This window comes from Sciurus carolinensis, chromosome 5, assembly GCF_902686445.1.
Source record: "Sciurus carolinensis chromosome 5, mSciCar1.2, whole genome shotgun sequence".
NCBI lineage: Eukaryota > Metazoa > Chordata > Mammalia > Rodentia > Sciuridae > Sciurus > Sciurus carolinensis.
Window position 1 is genome coordinate 39,334,808 of NC_062217.1, and position 20,130 is coordinate 39,354,937.

The 20,130-nt window shown below is 34.4% G+C and overlaps 1 protein-coding gene across 3 annotated transcripts in view; it reads left to right on the forward strand.

Moving 5' to 3' along the window:
• The window catches only part of Cab39l (calcium binding protein 39 like), a 128,992-nt gene that overhangs the window by 50,747 nt on the left and 58,115 nt on the right, over positions 1 to 20,130 (forward strand). For 2 of the 3 annotated variants that reach the window (XM_047552382.1, XM_047552383.1), the window contains exon 4: positions 18,119 to 18,261. In XM_047552382.1, coding sequence (XP_047408338.1) covers positions 18,160 to 18,261 — 102 coding nt within the window. In that variant the 5' untranslated portion in view covers positions 18,119 to 18,159. Of the gene's footprint in view, positions 1 to 2,514; positions 2,903 to 18,118; positions 18,262 to 20,130 lie in introns of those variants that run through there. The other variant, XM_047552381.1, reaches the window with a different exon arrangement.

Consider the following 20,130-nt stretch of genomic DNA (forward strand, 5'->3'; position numbering starts at 1 on the left):
TGGACAAGAACAATCTTTAATTTGGTCCCACTACTGAAACAATTTCCTTCTGAGTGCTCAGCGTGATTTCCTGTATATTATGAGATGTCTTTACTCTTGTGTTGAAAACATGACACTCCCATCCCTGTATGAGCTTTAGGAATTACTCTACCTGCCCTGTGCGTGGTTCTTTACTCGGACTTGAGTTTCCTCACAGACATGTGCCACTCAGCTGTCCCATGAAGATCTGAGAGAACCCTCTTCATGTTGCCCCGGCCCTCTCCACAGCTCTCTCCTCTCTGGTACTCATTTTGTGAACTCTAGTGCCATTGGCATTCCTGAATTCTCAACTCAGGGGGACTGCTGTACCTTTTGGGCTCCCCTCTTGCCTGGGGCAGTTGTCAAAACGTTTCTTTTCCTCTCTCAGGGATTACTGCCTTGTGTCCATTGTCTGAAATGATAATTTTGTATATTTTGTCCAATTTTTTTTGTAAATGGGAGAGTAAATCCAGTCTGTGGTTTCATCATACATATCCTGAAGCAGAAGTCCTGTAATTGTACTTTTAATTCTTCTCTGTACAACTTCCCTGAGGAGCTAATACATTAGCAGAATTTTAGAAGAATCTTTTGTTTTTCTTTTAATTTTCAAGCATTAACTGACATTTTAAAAGAACATTTTCTTATTTGTTGAAAAGAATTTTGGTGTATTTGTTGAAGATTTTAAAAATAACTTCTTATTGTGCAGTAGTCAGAGAATATAGTTTCCCAGTTTTAAAATGACTTTAAAAAAATTAACCTTGTGAACTGGGGTTGTGGCTCAGTGGTAGAGCTCTTGCCTGCATGTGCGATGCTCTGGGTTTGATCCTCAGCACCACATATAAATAAATAAATTAAATAAAGGTCCATTGACAACTAAAAAATATTTTTTAAAAAATTAACCTTGTGGTTATTCTCAGAACCAATCTTACAAATTCCGAGTTTCTTTGTATTCTCTAGAATATAATCCACAATACTAGGTACTTAATACCCCTTACTGATTTAGGATAATTACTATTTAACATCTCTTTAAAAATAGGAAATAAAATTTTTACTAAGCTACTGATTACAAGAATAATTAGCAGAGTGATCTCTAAACTTCTTTGATGACTATTTCTTAGGTGTTAAGAAACAACAAAATTACTGCATAATATATTTAAATTCTAAAACACTACTTTACATAGCCAAATTTTAAAATCTATATTTTAAACCCAAATTTTATTTGCTTATTTTTTCTTAAGATGTATAAACAACTATTTACAAATATTTACCTTTTGCCTTACTTAAACTCATATTCTTCAGAGATATTTTAGTTTTGCAAAGGGTAAGATTACTGTGTTACTTAATAGGTCTAATAACAGGAGCTAGGGATACAGCTCAGTTGGTAGAGTGCTTGCCTTGTAAGCACAAGGCCTTGGGTTCAATCCCCAGCACTGTAAAACAAACAAACCAATAACAACAACAAAAATAGATATAATAACTACTTCTGTTAGCTTTGTAATTGGGAGATTTGTTGGAAAGGCCCAAAACTTTTGTTTTGAAACTGATAGTGGAGATGGAGAACCTGAAAGTCTTGGGACTGGAATGGAATTCTGAAGCAGCTCTGACCAGCTTCCATATAGAATGAGGATGTTTTCCAAGCCATGTACCTTGCCTTCTAATTCAGAAGAATCCTGCAAGTGCCATTTAAACCTGTCAGCCACCTTCCCACTCAACTTTCCACCTAATTCCTCATCCTCAAACCTTGTAGAGAAATTGAGATATTTTTCTCTGTGGTTATAGATGTTTATTAATTTGAAAAAAAAATTAGCCATTGTAATTCTCACTGAAAAGTTAAAATGCATCCTGACCAGTAGTGCTCAGAGGGGGAAAAAATCTTTCTTTCCAAATGAAATAATGACATCCAGTTTACATAGACATGATTAAGCTGGTCTATTTAACATTTTTTGGTGTAATTTTCTGTGTTCCTTATAATTTTCCCTTTATAACTGCAAATGTTGGTCTGAGTTTCAAAACATATTAAGAATTCATTAATTTTTCATAAAATTGAACTGTTAAAATTAAATTATAAATACTTAACTCCAAAATTTTCTTTGCTTTTTTATGTCCGGATTAAGTTCATAGTGCTTGCATGTTTATTTGCTCCACTTTCTTATTATGATTGGGAAGAGCAACTTCCCTGAGGAGTTAATACATTAGCAGATGAATGCTATTATTACTATCAACATGCCTTTGTTGGAAACTCTTATTTACATTTTTTACCAAGATGGTCAAGCCAGTTTAATCAGTTGACAAAACTTTATGCATGAATACATTTAAGACTTACAGAGCAGAATTGATAAATTTTTTTTGCTTATTCTTAGACTTTTATCCCCCTCCCCACCCCCCAAGAATTAATTTTGCCTCAGCTTAATTGCATTCTTGTGACGTTACACAATCGGGGAGGGAAAAAAGAGGGAGCTGTGACTGTGTGGTGTGTATGGAAAAGTGCATGTTAGAAGGAGAGAAGGACAAATAAGCAAGCTGGTTTGACCAGAAACAGAACTGCCTCCTGTGACAGATTAAGAGACAAGCAAAGCTTGGAATCTGAGAGCAAGCAGAGTGGAAATTTACAGCCGCTCTCTGCGAGTGTTCAAGTGATCATTTTCTGCTAACGTTTTCCGGTGGTAACTGTTACTCTTCAAAGAGAGAGGCAGAAAGTCAAGTAGGAATCGTGCAAACTCTTTTCTCTACCACACTTGGGTAATAAGAGGCATCCTTTAGTAAATGGAAGATAAAGGCTACTTCGTCTAAAGTGCTTTGAGCCCAAGAAAGAGCTGTCTTCAGCACCTCACCATGCGTCTACTTTCTGTTGCGTAGACAAGCCTCCACGTTTCTATACCATTTGGTGAGTAGCAACAAGGTTGTCTATACCAGTTTGGGTTGTCGAAAAGGAATTAATGTGGTACTTAAGTTTTTCCTATTCCACAGTTATTGCTTATTTTATTTTAAATGATGCTGTTACCTTATTTCTTTGTGCATGATGAACTGCTGTTACTAGGAGAGGTTTGAAAAAACAACTACAAAACAATACTTCTCTGTTGCCTAAGGCACTTGAACCTTTACCAACTATTCTGTGTTCATGGAATATCTTATTTTGGAAATGGGTTTTTATTTACAAAAAGCTTCCAAAAATAAAATAGTGGCAGAATACCAGTTTTTGTGTTTCTCTTTTTTAACTGCATGAAAATTCAAAAGTTAGGCTTTTCTGTATATTGTCAGTAAATTTAAAGTTATCATAGTGATGTCTGGTTTTATAAGTTATTATGAATTACATAATTCCCTCAATTCATATTAAAATATTGGATACTATTAATTAAAAGGATATATAATTTAAATATTGCATACTACCATGAGATCCAATGAGTGACACCTGATTTTTTCCAAAGTTCTGTAAGGAAAATAAAAATTTGATGATTTACCTTTAAAAATTACTATTGCTATAAAATAAATGCACACAGATGTCTAAGTTAAGGACTAAAGCCATTATTCTGTTCTTATAGCTGATACTAAGTTCTCATATCTTAGTATCATATTGTTCTGAAGAACTATTATAACCAGATGTGTGTGTATGTGTGTGTGTACATACAGAACAGAGAAAAGAAAAACAAATTCTTAGAATATTTATTTTCATTCCAATAAAACCCTTCATTTGTATAATCTTTAGGTAGACTTCACGTTATATATATTTTTAAAGGTGTCAATCAATAGTGTGTGTAATCATTCTATAGGAGGAAGTATGTATCGTTAACTCCTACATTAAGTCATTGCATAAAGATGTACCCATTCTAAACAAAGTTTCTAATCTACCTGTGCTGGCTTCAAGAAACCTATGTCCTCAGTTACTGATTCAAGTGACTCCTTTAAAGCAGAATGAATTAGCTAAAAGGAAAACTTTTGCATAGTATCAGTAAAATGCATTAAAAGGGTCTGCACCTTAGATATAAAATGGCTGTATGTTCTTTAATATTTCCTCTAGGTGTGCAGAAGCCTGTAGAACAGGTTTTGTTTTGTGGAATTTTGTGGGTTTGTTTTTTTTTTTTCTTTGCCTGTTGACCTATGTATAAGAAGCAACTCACTCAGCTGGTCTGGAGAAAGCTTTTCTGGACCAGTATCTTACACTTAAAGTCCAAAGTAAATATAATAGACATATCACAAACTTTTATTTCTTTATATAATTTCCCACACTCAGTTCTTAGAAAGTTTGCATTCATCTTGACAATCTTCAGAAAATTTTATTTTAAACTAGTCATTAAATAGGGTTACCTTAGTGATGGCACCATTTCTTAAGCCCACAGGCATGTAAATATAGATGGAATAAGTCATCCCTTATTTACAAATGCTTTGTATTTCAGAAGTCTGTGGGCTGTTGGGAATTTGGAACTCATTTTCCCTGGGAAACAACATATCAAGTGGCTGCTGGACTTTTATTATAGCCTAAGAATATATTTTATCCATACTATAGAAAAACCATTGCCACCTTAAGGGAGATTAGAAAATCTATTTTAGTGATGAAACTTAATAAAACAATTAAATTGAAGAAGACATTATTATTTATCCTAATATTTTTATCCTAAATATTAATGCTTGAAGAAAAGCAAGTTTAATAAGAGTTGAATGGTATTTGGACGGTTGCTTATACATAGGATTTCTAGTTACTTTCATGAGCTTCCAAAGTTGATTGCACTGTTTATGAGATTCAACGGTTTCTTTTCTTTGCTACAGGAATATTTCCAACCATCACTTTTATGCTTAGCCATTCCTGAGGTGGAACCCAATGAGTGACACATAGTAGGCAACTGATAATAGTCAATACTGTTTCTTTGATTCACAAAAATGAAGTGGAATAACTTTCCCAAGGTATCCAAAAAGGTAACATGGTTCAAGGACACAGATTTTTTTTCATTAAGAGAAAGAGATGACCTGACAAGAATTGATTGAATTGTGAGATGTGAACAAGACAAAAAACAAGACAGTGGCACTTGCTTATAATCCCAGCAACTTGGATGTGGCTCAGTAGTTAAGTGCCTCTGGGTTCAATTCCTGGTACCCGACCCCTCCACCAAAAAAAAAGTAGGGCAGACTAGGCCTAACTCTTAAAAGATCATGGTGTACCTTGGTGACAGTTCTGAATGAGTAGGATAGGTGAAGAGTGGAGGCAGTTTTATGGACTAGGAATCTTGAGTAGATGAGACATTCTGAAGTCAGGTATCAACTTTAACTCAAAAATGATTATCTATTTGCATACATTTACTAGAATATGAAGAAATATCACCTATTTGAAGTTTTCAATTTAAGCCTATGCAAGCTAATTTTAGTTATACTGGCTGCGAAAGTTTCACTAGAGTGCCAGTGTGTAAAATTTAAAAGTTAGTGATGTAATAAATATAATAAAGCAAACAATATAATAGATGGAAAGTTACACTTATCTTGGATGATTTTTAGTGTTAGGAAAGTTTTTCCATTTAATCAAAAACACTTTCTTCATTGTACTCAAAATTGTATTTAAAAAAATGATTGAGTAGTCTTAAATAGCATATAATAGGTTCTTAATATTTATTGAATAAATTAAGGTGGATTTGGACATTGGTCTATTGTGTATTTGTACCTGTACATATATCTTTGTAATGTGGCCTAGAGAGAATATTTAGCTGACATTTTCTTAAAAAGGAAAAAAATCTATTAAAACTATATTAACATGACTATTAATTATGTTCATACTTTGTATTCCATTGGTAATTAAAATAGGCTTAGACTGAAATCTGTACTACATATAAATGAAATAACATAGTTTTCTGTTTTGTGTCTTGCATGTATTAAATTTCTAGCAAAACTCATCAAGTCTCTTCCAACTTTGGAAGGCTGAAGAATTATATTAAATTTCCCAGCCAGAAGACCTGAATCAACCATGGTGATTCAGATTCTATATTTCTATAGGATAAGGCATAACTTAAGTTAGATTACTTTTGTCTCTATTCTCCCATGTTAATGTTTTTATAGATTGGCAATTAATTAGATAGAAGTCCTTAATGAAGCTATGAAAGTTATATTTCACAGAATTCCTATAAACCTTAATGCTAGTAACAGTATCTAACCAAAATTTAATTTTAAGTGCAGTGTACACACACACACACACACACACACACACATATTTATATATATTTACAGGAAAGACTGAATTCTAAGCTTCTCTTATTAATCCTGTTGTATAAAAATAACCATTTGTGAGTTTCCATGAGATCTGATTCTTTCCTTATAGTTATTAGTTTTTAAAAATCTGACCTAGCTTCAGATCTCTGCTATAAATTGAAATTATGAAATCTAACATAAAAATCATCATTCATTGACAACATTAATAGTTAATAAATGTAGAAAATTTTACTCCAAAAAATGACTAGAGCTGTCAATGGAAACATTGATGTGAACCTAATGAATGAAGTTATTAGTTCTTTCTAGAACAGTAGTAGTGTCCTTAGATAATAATAAATATATTAGTAGTTGTATATCTTCCTAACTTCATATATTAATTCTATTTTAAAATTTACTTCTGTGTTACATGTTTTAAAATTAAAAGACTAATTATTAAGGGATATGGTTTCTCTTATAAAAGCGTTTTTATTCTGATGTAAGGCTAACCACGTTTTCCAGATGAATGAGAATTTATTACCTGTGAAGCTAATTCTGTTATAATTTTGGAGGGGGTGGCCTTCTTGGATATAGCAAATACAGTAGTGTATTCTTAAAAAAATATTTAAGTTGTAGATGGGCACCATATCTTTATTTATTTATTTTGATGTAGTGCCGAGGATCAAACCCAGTACCTTTCATGTGTGAGGCAAGTGCTCTACCACTGAACTACAGCCTCAGCCCCTCAGGTGTATTTTTTATTTTAAAGTTTACATATAATCAAATGCATGCATTTTAAAGGAAGGGTTCAATTAGTATTGACAGGTGTGTATACTCATGCAACCATCATCCTATTGAGTCTTTAAATATGAATCTTATAGACTCATTTCTTTGCCATTGATGCATTTTTATTGCACTTATTTCTATCTTTGAGTCCTATTTGGAATATAGGTAAAAGAATGTTAAATTCTTGAAACTTTGAATTTTTTCAGTGTGATGGTAGGCTTATTTTAATTTTTTGCTTTAAAGGAAGTAAAAAATGTGTATGTGCCTTAAGTTTAAATTAGCGAGTTGTAAGAAACAATTTTGGATACAGTGTTCCTCTCTGACTCATTGCTGATTGTAAACTAAACTATGTGAAGGAAAAGAAGGTTCATTTCTTAGCTGACTTTCTTATAATATGTTAGCAGTTTGTACAGGTACTTTCAACAGGTTTTACCTGTTGAAATCTTGAGATTTCTCTTGATCTCACAGATAAATTTCCTACTCCCACAAATTTTATGGGGAAACCTTTGAAAGTCAGAACTATTATACAACAGGACAGTAGGAAGTTAGACATAGGGTCTGGAAATACTCATTAGCCACCTACAGACATTTATTCCCCTTTGAAATATTTTAAGTGGAATAATAACTAGGGCATTTAATGCCTTGAGTGACCTCTTCCCCTGGGTACCCTTTTCTAACACTCATCTCCATATAAATCACTCACTTAAATGATTGGTTGACATTGGGCCATCTTCAGTGATGCTCACACGCAAGTTAGGGATATGAAACATTTTCCTGTGTATTAAGAAAGGGAATGCTGCCAAAACCTACTACAAAATCTACAGGGCCTGAGGTCCTTGGGAGCAGAGCTGAATGATCTTTTTTGATTTTCTCTCCCAAAATCTGAGCCAAGTACTACTCTTCATGAAACTTCATAGCCAAAGAAATCATATTTGACTAATGCTTTGAAAAGCCACGATGATCAGATATTCCACAGTTTGAACTTTAAAAGATGGTTATTTGTTTACTCGTTAAGAAAATAATTTGAGAGAAGGTATTTCCAGTATAAAAACATTTGCATGGTTATTGTACAATTTGGAAAAAAAATATTTGAGGGAAGAAGAAAACTAAGCCTCCATAGCTGACTATATTATCCAGAAGCAATGACTATTAAGGTTATAAAAAATTTTTTTTCTACATGTAAGCTTTATCCTTTTTTGCTTTTGTTTGCTTGCTTTATGTAGCTGTAGTTATGATCTACAGCATGGGATATGTTTCTAACATGAATATTTTCATTCTATCTCACATTCTTTGGAAACATTTTTGTAGCCATAAACCATGTTTCATCAAACCTAATATTGTAAGGCATATGGTTACTTCCTGTACCACCAAGTCAGGGGAAAAGCTGTCATAGGGTAAGGTGCCATCAAGTACAAGACGCACCTAAATTTCAGAGATGTAAACATGTAAGAAAAAGAAATTTAATTAAAAAGTCAGTGACATGCACTAATAGCACATCAAGTAAATTTATCACAACTTGTATAATTATCCTCCTTTTTTAGACATTTAGATTGTTCTAAAGTTTTCACCATTAACATTGTAAAACACATATTCCCATACAAAAATAACTCCTTATTTTAATTTTCCTAGGACAGGATGTCAGAGGTAGAATTACTCCAAACTCATAGGTTGGGAACATTTTAAGGTTCTAGAACCATAGGGCCCAATTAATGTCCAATTTATGTTCCTACCAATAAGAGAGATCTTGTTGCATCACTCCATCAAAAGATTTTTGTCAAAATAACAAAAAACACCTATTCTGTAATGGACAAAATAGTCTTTCACTCTGAGTTTGTATTTTTTTAAGTTACAGAGAATGGTTAAACATGTAGCATGTTTGTTAACTATATTTCCTCCTTTGTAGTTTTTCCATCATCTGTATATTTTTTTCCTTAATGAGATCTCTTAAAGAAATCTAACTTTGGATTGTGCCAAGGGGAGTGAGGGGAGAAGTGGGGCAGTGGGGATGGGAAGGACAGGGGAATGAGACAGACATTATTACCCTGTATACATGTGTGATTACACTACTGGTGTGACGCAGCACCATGTACAGCCAGAAGAATGAGAAGTTATGCCCCATTTGTGTGGAAATGCATTCTACTGTCATGCATAACCAAGTAGAACAAATTTAAAAATTTGGTACTGGAGATTTAACTCAGGGGCATTCAAACCCCTGAGTCACGTCTCCAGCCCTATTTTGTATTTTATTTAGAGACAGAGTCTCACTGAGTTGCTTAGTGCCTTGTTTTTTGCTGAGCGGGGGCTTGGAACTCGAGATTCTCCTGTCTCAGCCTCCTGAGCTGCTGGGATTACAGACATGGGCCCGGCTGACATCTTCTTTTATAATGATGTTAGCCCTCTGTTTTTAATGTCCATGTCACAGAATTCTGTTTGTTTGCTTGTAATTTTTGTTATTTTATATACGGAAATTCAAAATTTTTGTATTTGTGGCATATTTCTTTTAACTTTTATTTGTCAGTGTTTTTCTTGGAGATTTCTTTCATCACAGGGCTGAGGATATAGCACAGTGGTAGAGGGCTTGCCTAGCTCATGCAAGAACTTGGGTTTTTTCCACAAAACACACACACACACACACACACACACACACACACACACAAGATTTATTTTATCTCTTCTAAAATTACAGAAATTGGGCAGGGCATGGTGTTACAGTGTGCTTATCATATGAGACCCTGGTTTCAACCCCTAACACAAAAAATAAATAAATAAAATAAAATTTGTTATTCTTTTTATTTAGTACTTTATGATTAAATTCAGCTACCTAAAAAAAATTTTTTTGGACTTGTGACTAGAACTGTACCAAACCATGAACTTTAGGAGTAATTGATGTTTTAATAATATTCATATTTTATATTCAAAAATGAAAAATGTTGAAACCAATATTCTAAAGAAAATCTTAAATGCACAAGTAGACATACACAAGAATATGTGATACAGTAATATTTGTAATAGTAAACAATTAAAATCAGAACCTGGAGAATAGGTAAATACATTATGGTATGATCATGAATAGGATATGTTATAGCGATTGCTTCAGGTGTTTTATATTTTTAAGCTGGAAAGTAATAGGAAGCTTTTACATTGTTCCCAGTCCTTTTAAAAATATATCACTTATACAATCAGAAAAATGAGAAACTATACTCCATTTATGTATGATTTATCAAAATGCATTCTACTGCCATGTATAACTAATTAGAACAAATATTTCACTTAAATGATTAACTACTTAAATATTTTAGTCAGGCTCCCTGGTGCCCGCCTGTAACCCCAGTGACTCAGGAGGTAGAGACAGGGCCAGCCTCAGCAATTTAGGGAGACCTTAAGTAACTTAGTGAAACACTTTCTCAAAAAAAATAAAAAGAGCTGGGATGTAACTTAATGGTAAGCACCCCTGGGTTTAATGCCTGATGCCAAAATCAAATAAATAAATATTTTTAAATTAATTTTTATTATTAGTTAAGTATTAAGGTCAATTATTAAATTAAATAGTTTAACTTAAAATATTAAGGAGGAAAGTCCTATTGAAGGATTTTTAAATTATTATTTTTGATAGATGAATCATAATTATGTACATTTATGGGGTACAATGTGCTCTTTGATGGGGCTGGGGATGTAGCTCAGTTGGTAGAGTGCTTGCCTTGCATGCACAAGGCCCTGGGTTCAATCTCCAGCACCACCAAAAAATAAAAAGTCAGTGTACTTTTTGACATGTATACAATGTGTAACAGTTAAACCAAGCTAATTAACATATCCATCATTTCACTTATCTGTCATTTTTATGGTAAGATATTTGAAATTTACCGTTAGTTTAAAATATATACTGACTAGTAATCCTACTGTGCAATAAATTTCAAAACCTATTCCTCTTGTATATCTGAAACTTTGTACCATCCAATCCACAACTCCTCAGTCCCTCCCTTTTCACCCTACTGTCCTTTGATAACCATCATTCTACTCTCTACTTCTGAGTTCAACTGTAAGTAGTAGTGGAGGTAGTGGTGGTGGTCCTGGGGATTGAACCCAAGGGTACTGTATCACTGAGCCACATCCCCAGCCCTTTTTATTGTTTATTTTGAGACAGGGCCTCCCTAAGTTGTCCAGGTTGACCTTGAACTTGAGATCCTCCTGCCTCAGCCTCCCAAGTTGCTGGGATTATAGGTATGCGCCACCACACTCAGTTCAACTGTTTTAGATTCCACATATAAGTGAGATCATGCAGCGTTTGTCTTTCCATGCCTGACTTATTTCACTTAGCATAATGTCCTCCAGATTCATCCAACTTGTCTCAAATAACAATGTTCCTCCTTTTTGAGGCTGAATATTTATTTATGCCACATTTTTATATATATTATTTACATGTATATTATACTTTATGTATATATATATACATATATGTATATATATTATTTATATATGCTACATTTTTTGTTCTTATCCTTTTATTAGAGCATTATAGTTATACATAGTAGTTGGGTTTGATGACAAAGTCATACACCCACGAAAAATAATTTGAATCTGTTTCAACCCCCACCTTCCCTTCCCCCTCCCCCATGCTTCCTTACCTTACTAATCTTTTTTTTGCTTGTTTATTTATTTTTGATTGGTACTTTCTATATACACATAAAGATAAAATTCCCTGTAGTAGATTTATATATGCATGGAACATGATTTTGTTAAATTCGTTTCGTTTCCTCCACTTTTCTATCTTTCCTTCTCCCCCACCACCTCCTCCACTGATCTTCCCTACGTATTTATGATATAATCTCCCCCCCACCCCCCCACCCCCCCACCCCCCGGCCAGCTGCCTTCTTTCCCATCTTTTGCTCTAGCTTCCACATATGAGAGAAAACATTCCACCCTTGATTTTCTGAGTCTGGCTTATTTCATTTAGTAGCTGTTTTCCATTTCTGTCCATTTACTGGCAAATGCTATTATTTCATTCTTCTTTATGACTGAGTAAAATTCCATTGTATATATATATACCACATTTTCTTGATCCATTAATCTATTGATGGGCATCTGGACTATAATTTAGTCCTGTGAATTGTGCTGCTATAAACACTGTAGTGCTATATTGCTATGGTATGCTGATTTTAGTTCTTTTGGATAAATACCAAGGAGTAGGATAGGTGGTTCCATTCCTAGTTTTTTGAGGAATCTCCACATTGCTTTCCAGAGTGGCTGTAGTAATTTGCAGTCTCACTAACAATGTACCTTTCCCCCTGCATCCTCACCAGCATTTATTATTATTTGTGTTCTTGATAGCTGCCATTCTGACTGGAATAAGATGAAATCTTAGTGTAGTTTTAATTTACACTTCTCTGATTGCTAGAGATGTTGAACATTTTTTCACATATTTGTTGACCATTTGTATTTATTCTTTTGAGAAGTGTCTGTTTAGTTCCTTTGCCCACTTATTGATTATTTGCTTTTTGGTTATTGAATTTTTTGAGTTCTTTATATATTCTGGATATTAACCTCCTCTCAGAGGAACAGCTGACAAAGATTTTCTCCCATCTTTATCCGTTCATCTACTGCTAGGCATTGAGGTTGATTCTGCACGTGGGCTGTTATGAATAGAGCTGCGGTGAGTGTGGAACTGCAGATCCCTCCTCAACATGCTGATTTCACTTCCTTCGGGTACATAGCCACCAATGGAATTGCTGGGTCAGTTAGTAGGTCTAGCATTTTGAGGAACTTCCATACCATTTTCCATAATAATATAAAAGTTCCCTTTTTTCCATATTCTTGTGAACACTTACGTCTTTCACCCTTTAAATTTTGATTAGCTTGTGTCACAACCCATTTGTGAGCCAACTGCTGTAGCCAGGATGATGGAATACTCTGGCATGACTGGGTCATATTCCCACCCGCCTGGTGGGATGGGCTAGGAAGCACAGCCGACAGAGCTGTCACCAGAAGAAACAGGGACCAAATTAGCTTCAGAGATTTTCTTCTTTTCTTTTACTTCTCTGATTCAGTTATTTCTTCTTCTATCATTATTTCCATCCTTTCCTTGGAGGTTTTAGGTTTCTTTTTTAACTTCTTTGTTCAATTCTTGTTTATTTTTATTCACATATGAATGAATTATAATTGTAGATTCTCACCCTCCTACATGTCCTGCCAACAATATAAAGGCTTCCTTTCAAGAACGATTTCTGAGTTTTTAGCATTTTGTTGAGCACTTTTTGGGCTTGATTTCATCTCATTTTTTTGTTAAATTTTTAGTAAGTATACATAATCTGTTCACACATAAATGATTTTTATTGGCTACAGATTTAATTATGAGGTTATAGACTTTCTTTTCCAGAACTCTATAGGCTGTCTCTGTGGTTTAATAGCATTTAGTTTTATTGGAAGTCCAAAGACAACCTGATATTTAAGCTTTGCTATTGTTTTTGTGGTTGTTTAAGGTCGTTTTGTTGGAATGTTCTTTGAGAAAGGAATTTTTTTGTTTATTTATTTGTTCGCTTTTTGTTTTTGTACTGGGTATTGAACCAGGGCACTTTACCACTGAGCTACGTCCTCAGCCTTTTTTATTTTTTCTTTTGAGACAGGGTCTAAGTAGTCCATGCTGACCTCAAATGTGTAATTCTCCTGCTTCAGCCTCCCAAGTTGATGGGATTACAAGGCATATGCAACCATGCCTGGCCAGTAAATATATTTTTGAATGAATAAATGTGATAACTTTGTACCTTGCATTTGCTCCAGTTTCCTATAGTGTCATTTCTGCTCTATGCAGATTTGGATTACCAATTGCATTTGAGGCATGTGTATATATATGTATGTGTTTTTAATCCTTTATCTTGGTGCTCTCTCCTCCACCCTTTCTAATTATGTCTGTCTTAGCTTTATCCAAAATTAATTTTAGAAATAACCTTTCCTGTCCAAGTCTGGAGAGCATTTCTCTTCTTGTATTGCTTAAAGAAAAATAAAGAAAACAAAATAGAAACTACTATTTGTTGCTTATTCTTGCTTACTCTTTTTTTTTTTTAAAGCAGTACTGGGGGTCAAACTCAGGGCCTCGTGCATGCTGGGCAAGTACTCTACCCTGAGTCACATCCCCAGCCCTGTTTACTCTTAAAAGTTAAAAAATGTAACAGGGCCAGTGTCAGTCCATTAACATTTGTGTGCTGCGTGGCCCCCCTGTCAGCAATAATGCTGAGGACAGGATGATGTGCCTGGCCTCAAGTTTTCCAGGCTAGAAGGCATTCATCTAGCTAATTAGTGTGCGGGATTGACATGGCATCTTCTGTCTCTACTGGCGACTTTGCTGAAATATAATGTACAGTCCATTCTTAAAACTCTGAGATAGTCTTTAAGGACAAATTACTGTCACCATCTTATCCCCAGAAGCCAGTTTTCAGGACTCTGCCATTCCTTTTGTCCCCACCTTTAAGCACTTTATCTTTGGCCATGATGGATGGTAGGAGTTAAAGACTTGGAATGAATATGAAATAGTGATTAATAACCTAGAGTTCACTATATATGGCCTAATTTCAAAATATGATGTTCTATCTTACTTTAAGAACCTCTTCACTTTACAGATAGGAAAAATGACTCCCAGGCAGGGATGATAACTTCTGAATCTGGTCTGTCAGTCTTGTGTTTGTGTAGCAGGTGGTTCTGAGTGCCAGCTGGTTCACTTCTTTTTTGTTTGTTTGCTGTATTGGGAACTGAACCCAGGGCCTTCAGCATGCTAAGCAAGCACTCTATGACTGAGGTACATCCTCATTCTTTTTTTTTTTACTTTGAGACAGGATCTCACTAAGTTGCCCAGTTGCCCAAGCTCACCTCAAATTGTGATCCTCCTATATCAGCCTCCCAAGCAGGTGTGAGCCACTGCGCCTGACCAGTTGGCTCATTTATTTTTTCTTTTGTGATTTTTTTTTTTGTAGTTGTAGATGAACAGAATGCCTTTATTTTATTTTTATGGGTGCTAAGGATCAAACCCAGTGCCTCACACTTGCTAGGCAAGGGCTCTAACACTGAGTTACAGCCCCAGCCCCAGTTGGCTCATTTCTTAAATAACTAATGGGGTAAACGTTGTAATTGGGGTAGAGGCATACATGTGTCCTGTACAGTTTCCCAGACAGAAAGAAACGCAGTCCCAAGTTGCGACTAAGGGGGAGGTGGTCATTCTGGGAGTAGAGTGGGACTGGACATGGAGAATTGGGCAGGTGGGAAATGTTCTAATTTGCTGGGATTCTGGGGGCTGTAACTGCATCATTTGATAGTATGAACTTTGAGTTCCCTCAGAGTATGAGTCCTAAAACTGAAGAGTAAAGATCCTATGAAATTTTATGACATTATTATATTGATTTTGTTATAGTTGTTATAGTAAATAGGTATATTTAAAATAGGGAAATAATTTTAAAAGAATATTATATTAAGAGGTACTATATAGTATTAGACTGTTATGTAATCCCATTGCCCCAAAAATGCTTGCTTTTTTCCACTTAGTAAGCTCCAAAGAGCAGGGATTATGTTTTTCTTGTTCATGGCTCTAACCCTAGCACTAAGCAAGGTATTTGTGCACAGTACTTACTCAGGTTATTTTTTCAGTGGTTAAGTGAATATACCAACAAATGAAAAGTCAAGAGATGATGAATCAGGAAACACTAGCTAACAACTATTAAAATGGAAGTCTGAAAACATAATTTCAACAAATTATCATTAGAATTAGATCGATATGGTAAAAACCAAGTAGAGCAATAGGTAAGGGACAAAAACCATGTCATATCATAAATATGATACCATATCATATTTGTGCTCTGTTTTGATGTCAGGGAGTATTTAGTTGAAATTCCTACAGTTGTATTGCTTTCCCTTAATATGATAGGACTACATGGAGAAAGAGAACAATTACACAATTAATTTAGCTTCTTTTTAAAAGTGTTTCAATACCAAATGTTTGAACACTGAGTATTAAACATTCAAAGAATAAATGTATATTTTAAAATAATGAAAAAATGTGTAAGTGACTTAAGGAACCAGAAATGTCTAGAACATGTAGGACAGAATTGTATCTCAACTACTACGTCTTTCTCTTCAGTGAAATAAATCATTAACTATGTCATGAACTTTTTGTAATAACAACAACTAAACACTGCAGAATACCTTACTGGTCCAAGACCCTGCATAAGGTGTTCCACATACCTTAAATCCTCACAACAACCTAAGAGGAGATGTTATCATCTGCATTTACAGGAAGAGCAGTCTTAGAGAGGTCACATCTCATGCCCAGGACCAACCAGATAGTAAGTAGCAGATTGCTAGGTCTGCCCAACTACCCAGGGACTCAGTATCTGCCCTACCCCCACACTACAGAAACTTTTAAATGTATTCTACCTTTATTTATGTTTATATTGCTTATCAGAGGAAAGATTATTAAAGAAAATCTAGGACATCTTATTATTCTTGAATTTTATAAGGAGATATGACACTGTTTTTGGCAACCTGTACCACTCATAAGGAACACAGTGCGATCTTCATGTATTTTATCTTCAAATGCTCTGTCAACTTTGTATTAGCTTTAGAAACTGATTCAGGTTTTTATTGTGCTTTTCAAATTTTTCCTTGGACTTAAAATGAACAAATACTTCTACATACCCTCTCCACATTGGGGAGTTCTCTGGAAACAGGGAATGTTTTTTTAGTTTCCTGTATTGTCATCAAAATTCACACCAACAGTTTTGGTTTCTATTTCATAACATATATATATCCCATTGGAATGCTTGATCACAAATAACAAGTACTGATTTTGTTACTTGAAGGAATTTATTGGATGGATCTAAGGTAGTTCACAGATCTGGCAGAAATCCTGGAGAAACAGATTTGGAAAATAAATAGAAATCTAAGAGGATGAAGGATTTGGAAGCATAGTCAAGGTTATATAATAGGAGTAGCTGGCAAGGGTGCTGCTATCAATTGGTATATGCATTTATGTTAAATATTCTTTCTTCCTTGATTAATTGCATTACTGTTAATAAGATAAACATTGGAGGAAATCAGAGTAATCCAAATGTCCACCCATTGGACATTAGGAAAATAAATCATGATATATTTATATAATGGAATACTATATTATTAAAAATATCATAGTAAATCTGAATATACTCATGAAATGATGTTCAGGATATAAAAGTGGAAGAAAGTTGCCAAATATTATGTTTGGTATTCTAGTTTTGTTTAGAAAATATTTTTATATGTATAGTAAAAATTTGAAAGGAATATTAAACTGATAATTGTGATATAGTCATCAATGAAATACTATTTCTAGGTACTTGGATCATGGGAAGTTTTGATTTTTTAAATTATATTTCTATAGTAGCTGAAATATTTTAGTTTACAGATATAAGTTAATGAATATTTCTTTACTAGCTAAAGCCTTTGGTTTGGGGATTCTTCCCCTAATACATGACAGCAGTGACAACCATATTTGGCTTTCTGTGCACTATGCAACAGATATTCAGATTGACTAGAATTGATACTTCTTTTCTCCCCCTCCCCCTCTACCATGGTATTGTGGATACAAGAGGCTTTTTCATCAGTGAATATGGGCAACTGAATATTTGAAGACTAAATAAAGAATAGATTCTAATTAATTTTACATTTCAATTTTATGATTGCCATGGAGTAGTTAGTGGTATGCTTTTAAATACTACTTTGTAACAGTATATGAATCCTAATCCCACTTGTTTCATGTTTTACTTTATCATTTATTATTATTATCATGACTCTCTAGTTAAATTATTCCTTTCATGTTCTTGCATTAGCCTTATATTTGTGTTGCAGAAAAAATTAGAGACATTGAATAAAAACTTCTAGGTAAATATTTAAAATACCTTTGTTAAGATATTTTATAATTTGGTATAAAACTTAACTCATTTTAATTTGGTCACTTTTTTTGTGCTGGGGATTGAACCCAGGGCCTTGTGCTTGACAGGCAAGCACTCGTACCAACTGAGCTATATCCCCAGCCCAATTTGGTCACTTTTAATGTTACAAATTATTGCTGTTATCAAAGACATTTTGGTATAATAACTTCAGCATATTTGTTAAAGTTATGATTTTTTTGGCTTATTTTTAGCGTTCCATATTGGAAGAAGAGAATTTTATATATGAAAGAAGATGCCTTTGTTTAGTAAATCACACAAAAATCCAGCAGAAATCGTGAAAATTCTGAAAGACAACATGGCCATTTTGGAAAAGCAAGACAAAAAGACTGACAAGGTATGAGCTAGAACAATAATGTTATTATTAAAATACATGTACTCCAAAATCCAAATCAAATGTAAAAGCTTAATGAAGAGTCCCAAATATGGTCTGTGTTGTGCAAACATGGTATAAGTAAGGTTAAGTTGATTTCAGGTTTAAAAACTGATAATTGTTCAGTCTTTTGTCTTGAACTTTTGGTTTACTGCCTAGGGCTTCTGGGAATCCCTGGATTTCTACAGAGCTTAAAAAAAGACCTTGGGGATTATATTGATGTATCATCTTATAGTGACATGATAGGGAAAAGTTTTATTTAAAGACTGACTAATAGTTTCTACTTCAGTACAATCTCATCTCACAATGTTTTAAGGTCTTAGTAAGCAAAGCTTCCTTAAGGTAGGGGTTTTTTTTTAAGTATTTTAGTTATTCCTTTGAAGTGGTATTCATTCCTACATGTTTAATTTCTCTCTAAAGTGACTAGTTTATAAGATTCGAGATATCTATAAAATAAATATCTGTGGGTTCACAATATTTTTCCATCTCAGTGTATAACACAATTTTAACTTCTACAAAGGATGGAGAATTATCTTAATTACCACTGAGCCACAATCCCAGCCCCTTGTGTTCTTTATAATATTAAGCCAAACAGGAAAAAATGACCTTCATAAAAGAGTATGTAATTTTAAATGGTAAACGACTGAAGAAAAAAAGCTTCCTTATTTCACTAGTAATCAGGGAAAGACCAATTAAAGACATAATAAATTCATATTACATACCATTATCTTGGCAAAAATGGAAAATCTGATGATGTGTAGTGTGGACAAGGATGGTAAGCAGTGGGAACTTTCATTTACTGTGAGTGATGAGTGACAAGTACACACTGATGTATCAGCTTTGGAAACTGATTTAGTATTTTCTGTAAAATATGAGGATATGCATGTGCTAAAACCTGAAGTTCTACTTCTAGGTACAAACTCTAGAGGTATTCTTGAATATCTACACCAGGAAAAAGATGTGAGAATGTTCACAGCATTGTTGCTCACAGGCCCCCAAAAAGCAGCCGTATAGCCATGAATAGAATACTCCAGAGTGACAGAAAGTAAAGAAGTGCTGCCTACGTGCAGCAGCATAGGTGAATCTCACAAATTAGAGTGTCCTGAAAGGGTACAAATATTACTCCATAAAGTTCAAATCAGAAGAACTAAACTGTGTTGCTTTGGGATGCATATGTAGGTAAGACAACTATAAAGAAAAGTAAAGAAAGGTTTGTTGTGTTAGTCAGCTGTTATTATAACAAAACAACTAAGATAATCAACTTATAAAAGGAAAGGTTTGTTTTGGCTCACAGTTTTGGAGATTTCAGTTTTTGACTGGGTGGCGCCATTGCTTCTGAGCCCCTGGTGGGGACAGTACATCATAGCATGAGTGCATGGCATAGCAAACCATTTTCCCACATGGCTGGGATGTCCAAACTATAGCAGATGTCATCAAAGACACTATTCTTGACCTGGGTGATGGTCACAATTATATTTGCTTTGTAAGTATTCTTAGCTCTCTCTATAAATTTAAGTATTTTTCTGTGTATGTATTTCAAAAGTTAAGAATCTGGCAGTCCTTAATAAAGATTGCTTTAGTCAGACCATAAAAGTATCTGAAAACTTCTTTCTTTAAAAGCAGCGCCTTGGGCTGGGTTGTAGCTCAGTGGTAGAGCACTCACCTTGTGTGTGTGAGGTACTGGGTTTGGTCCTCAGCACCACATAAAAATAACTAAATAAAATAAAGTTATTTAAAAAAAAAAAAATAGCAGAAGGGCTGGGGAGGTAGCTCAGCTGGTAGAGTGCTTGCCTTGCAAGCACAAGGCCCTGAGTTCGATTCCCAGTACCGCAA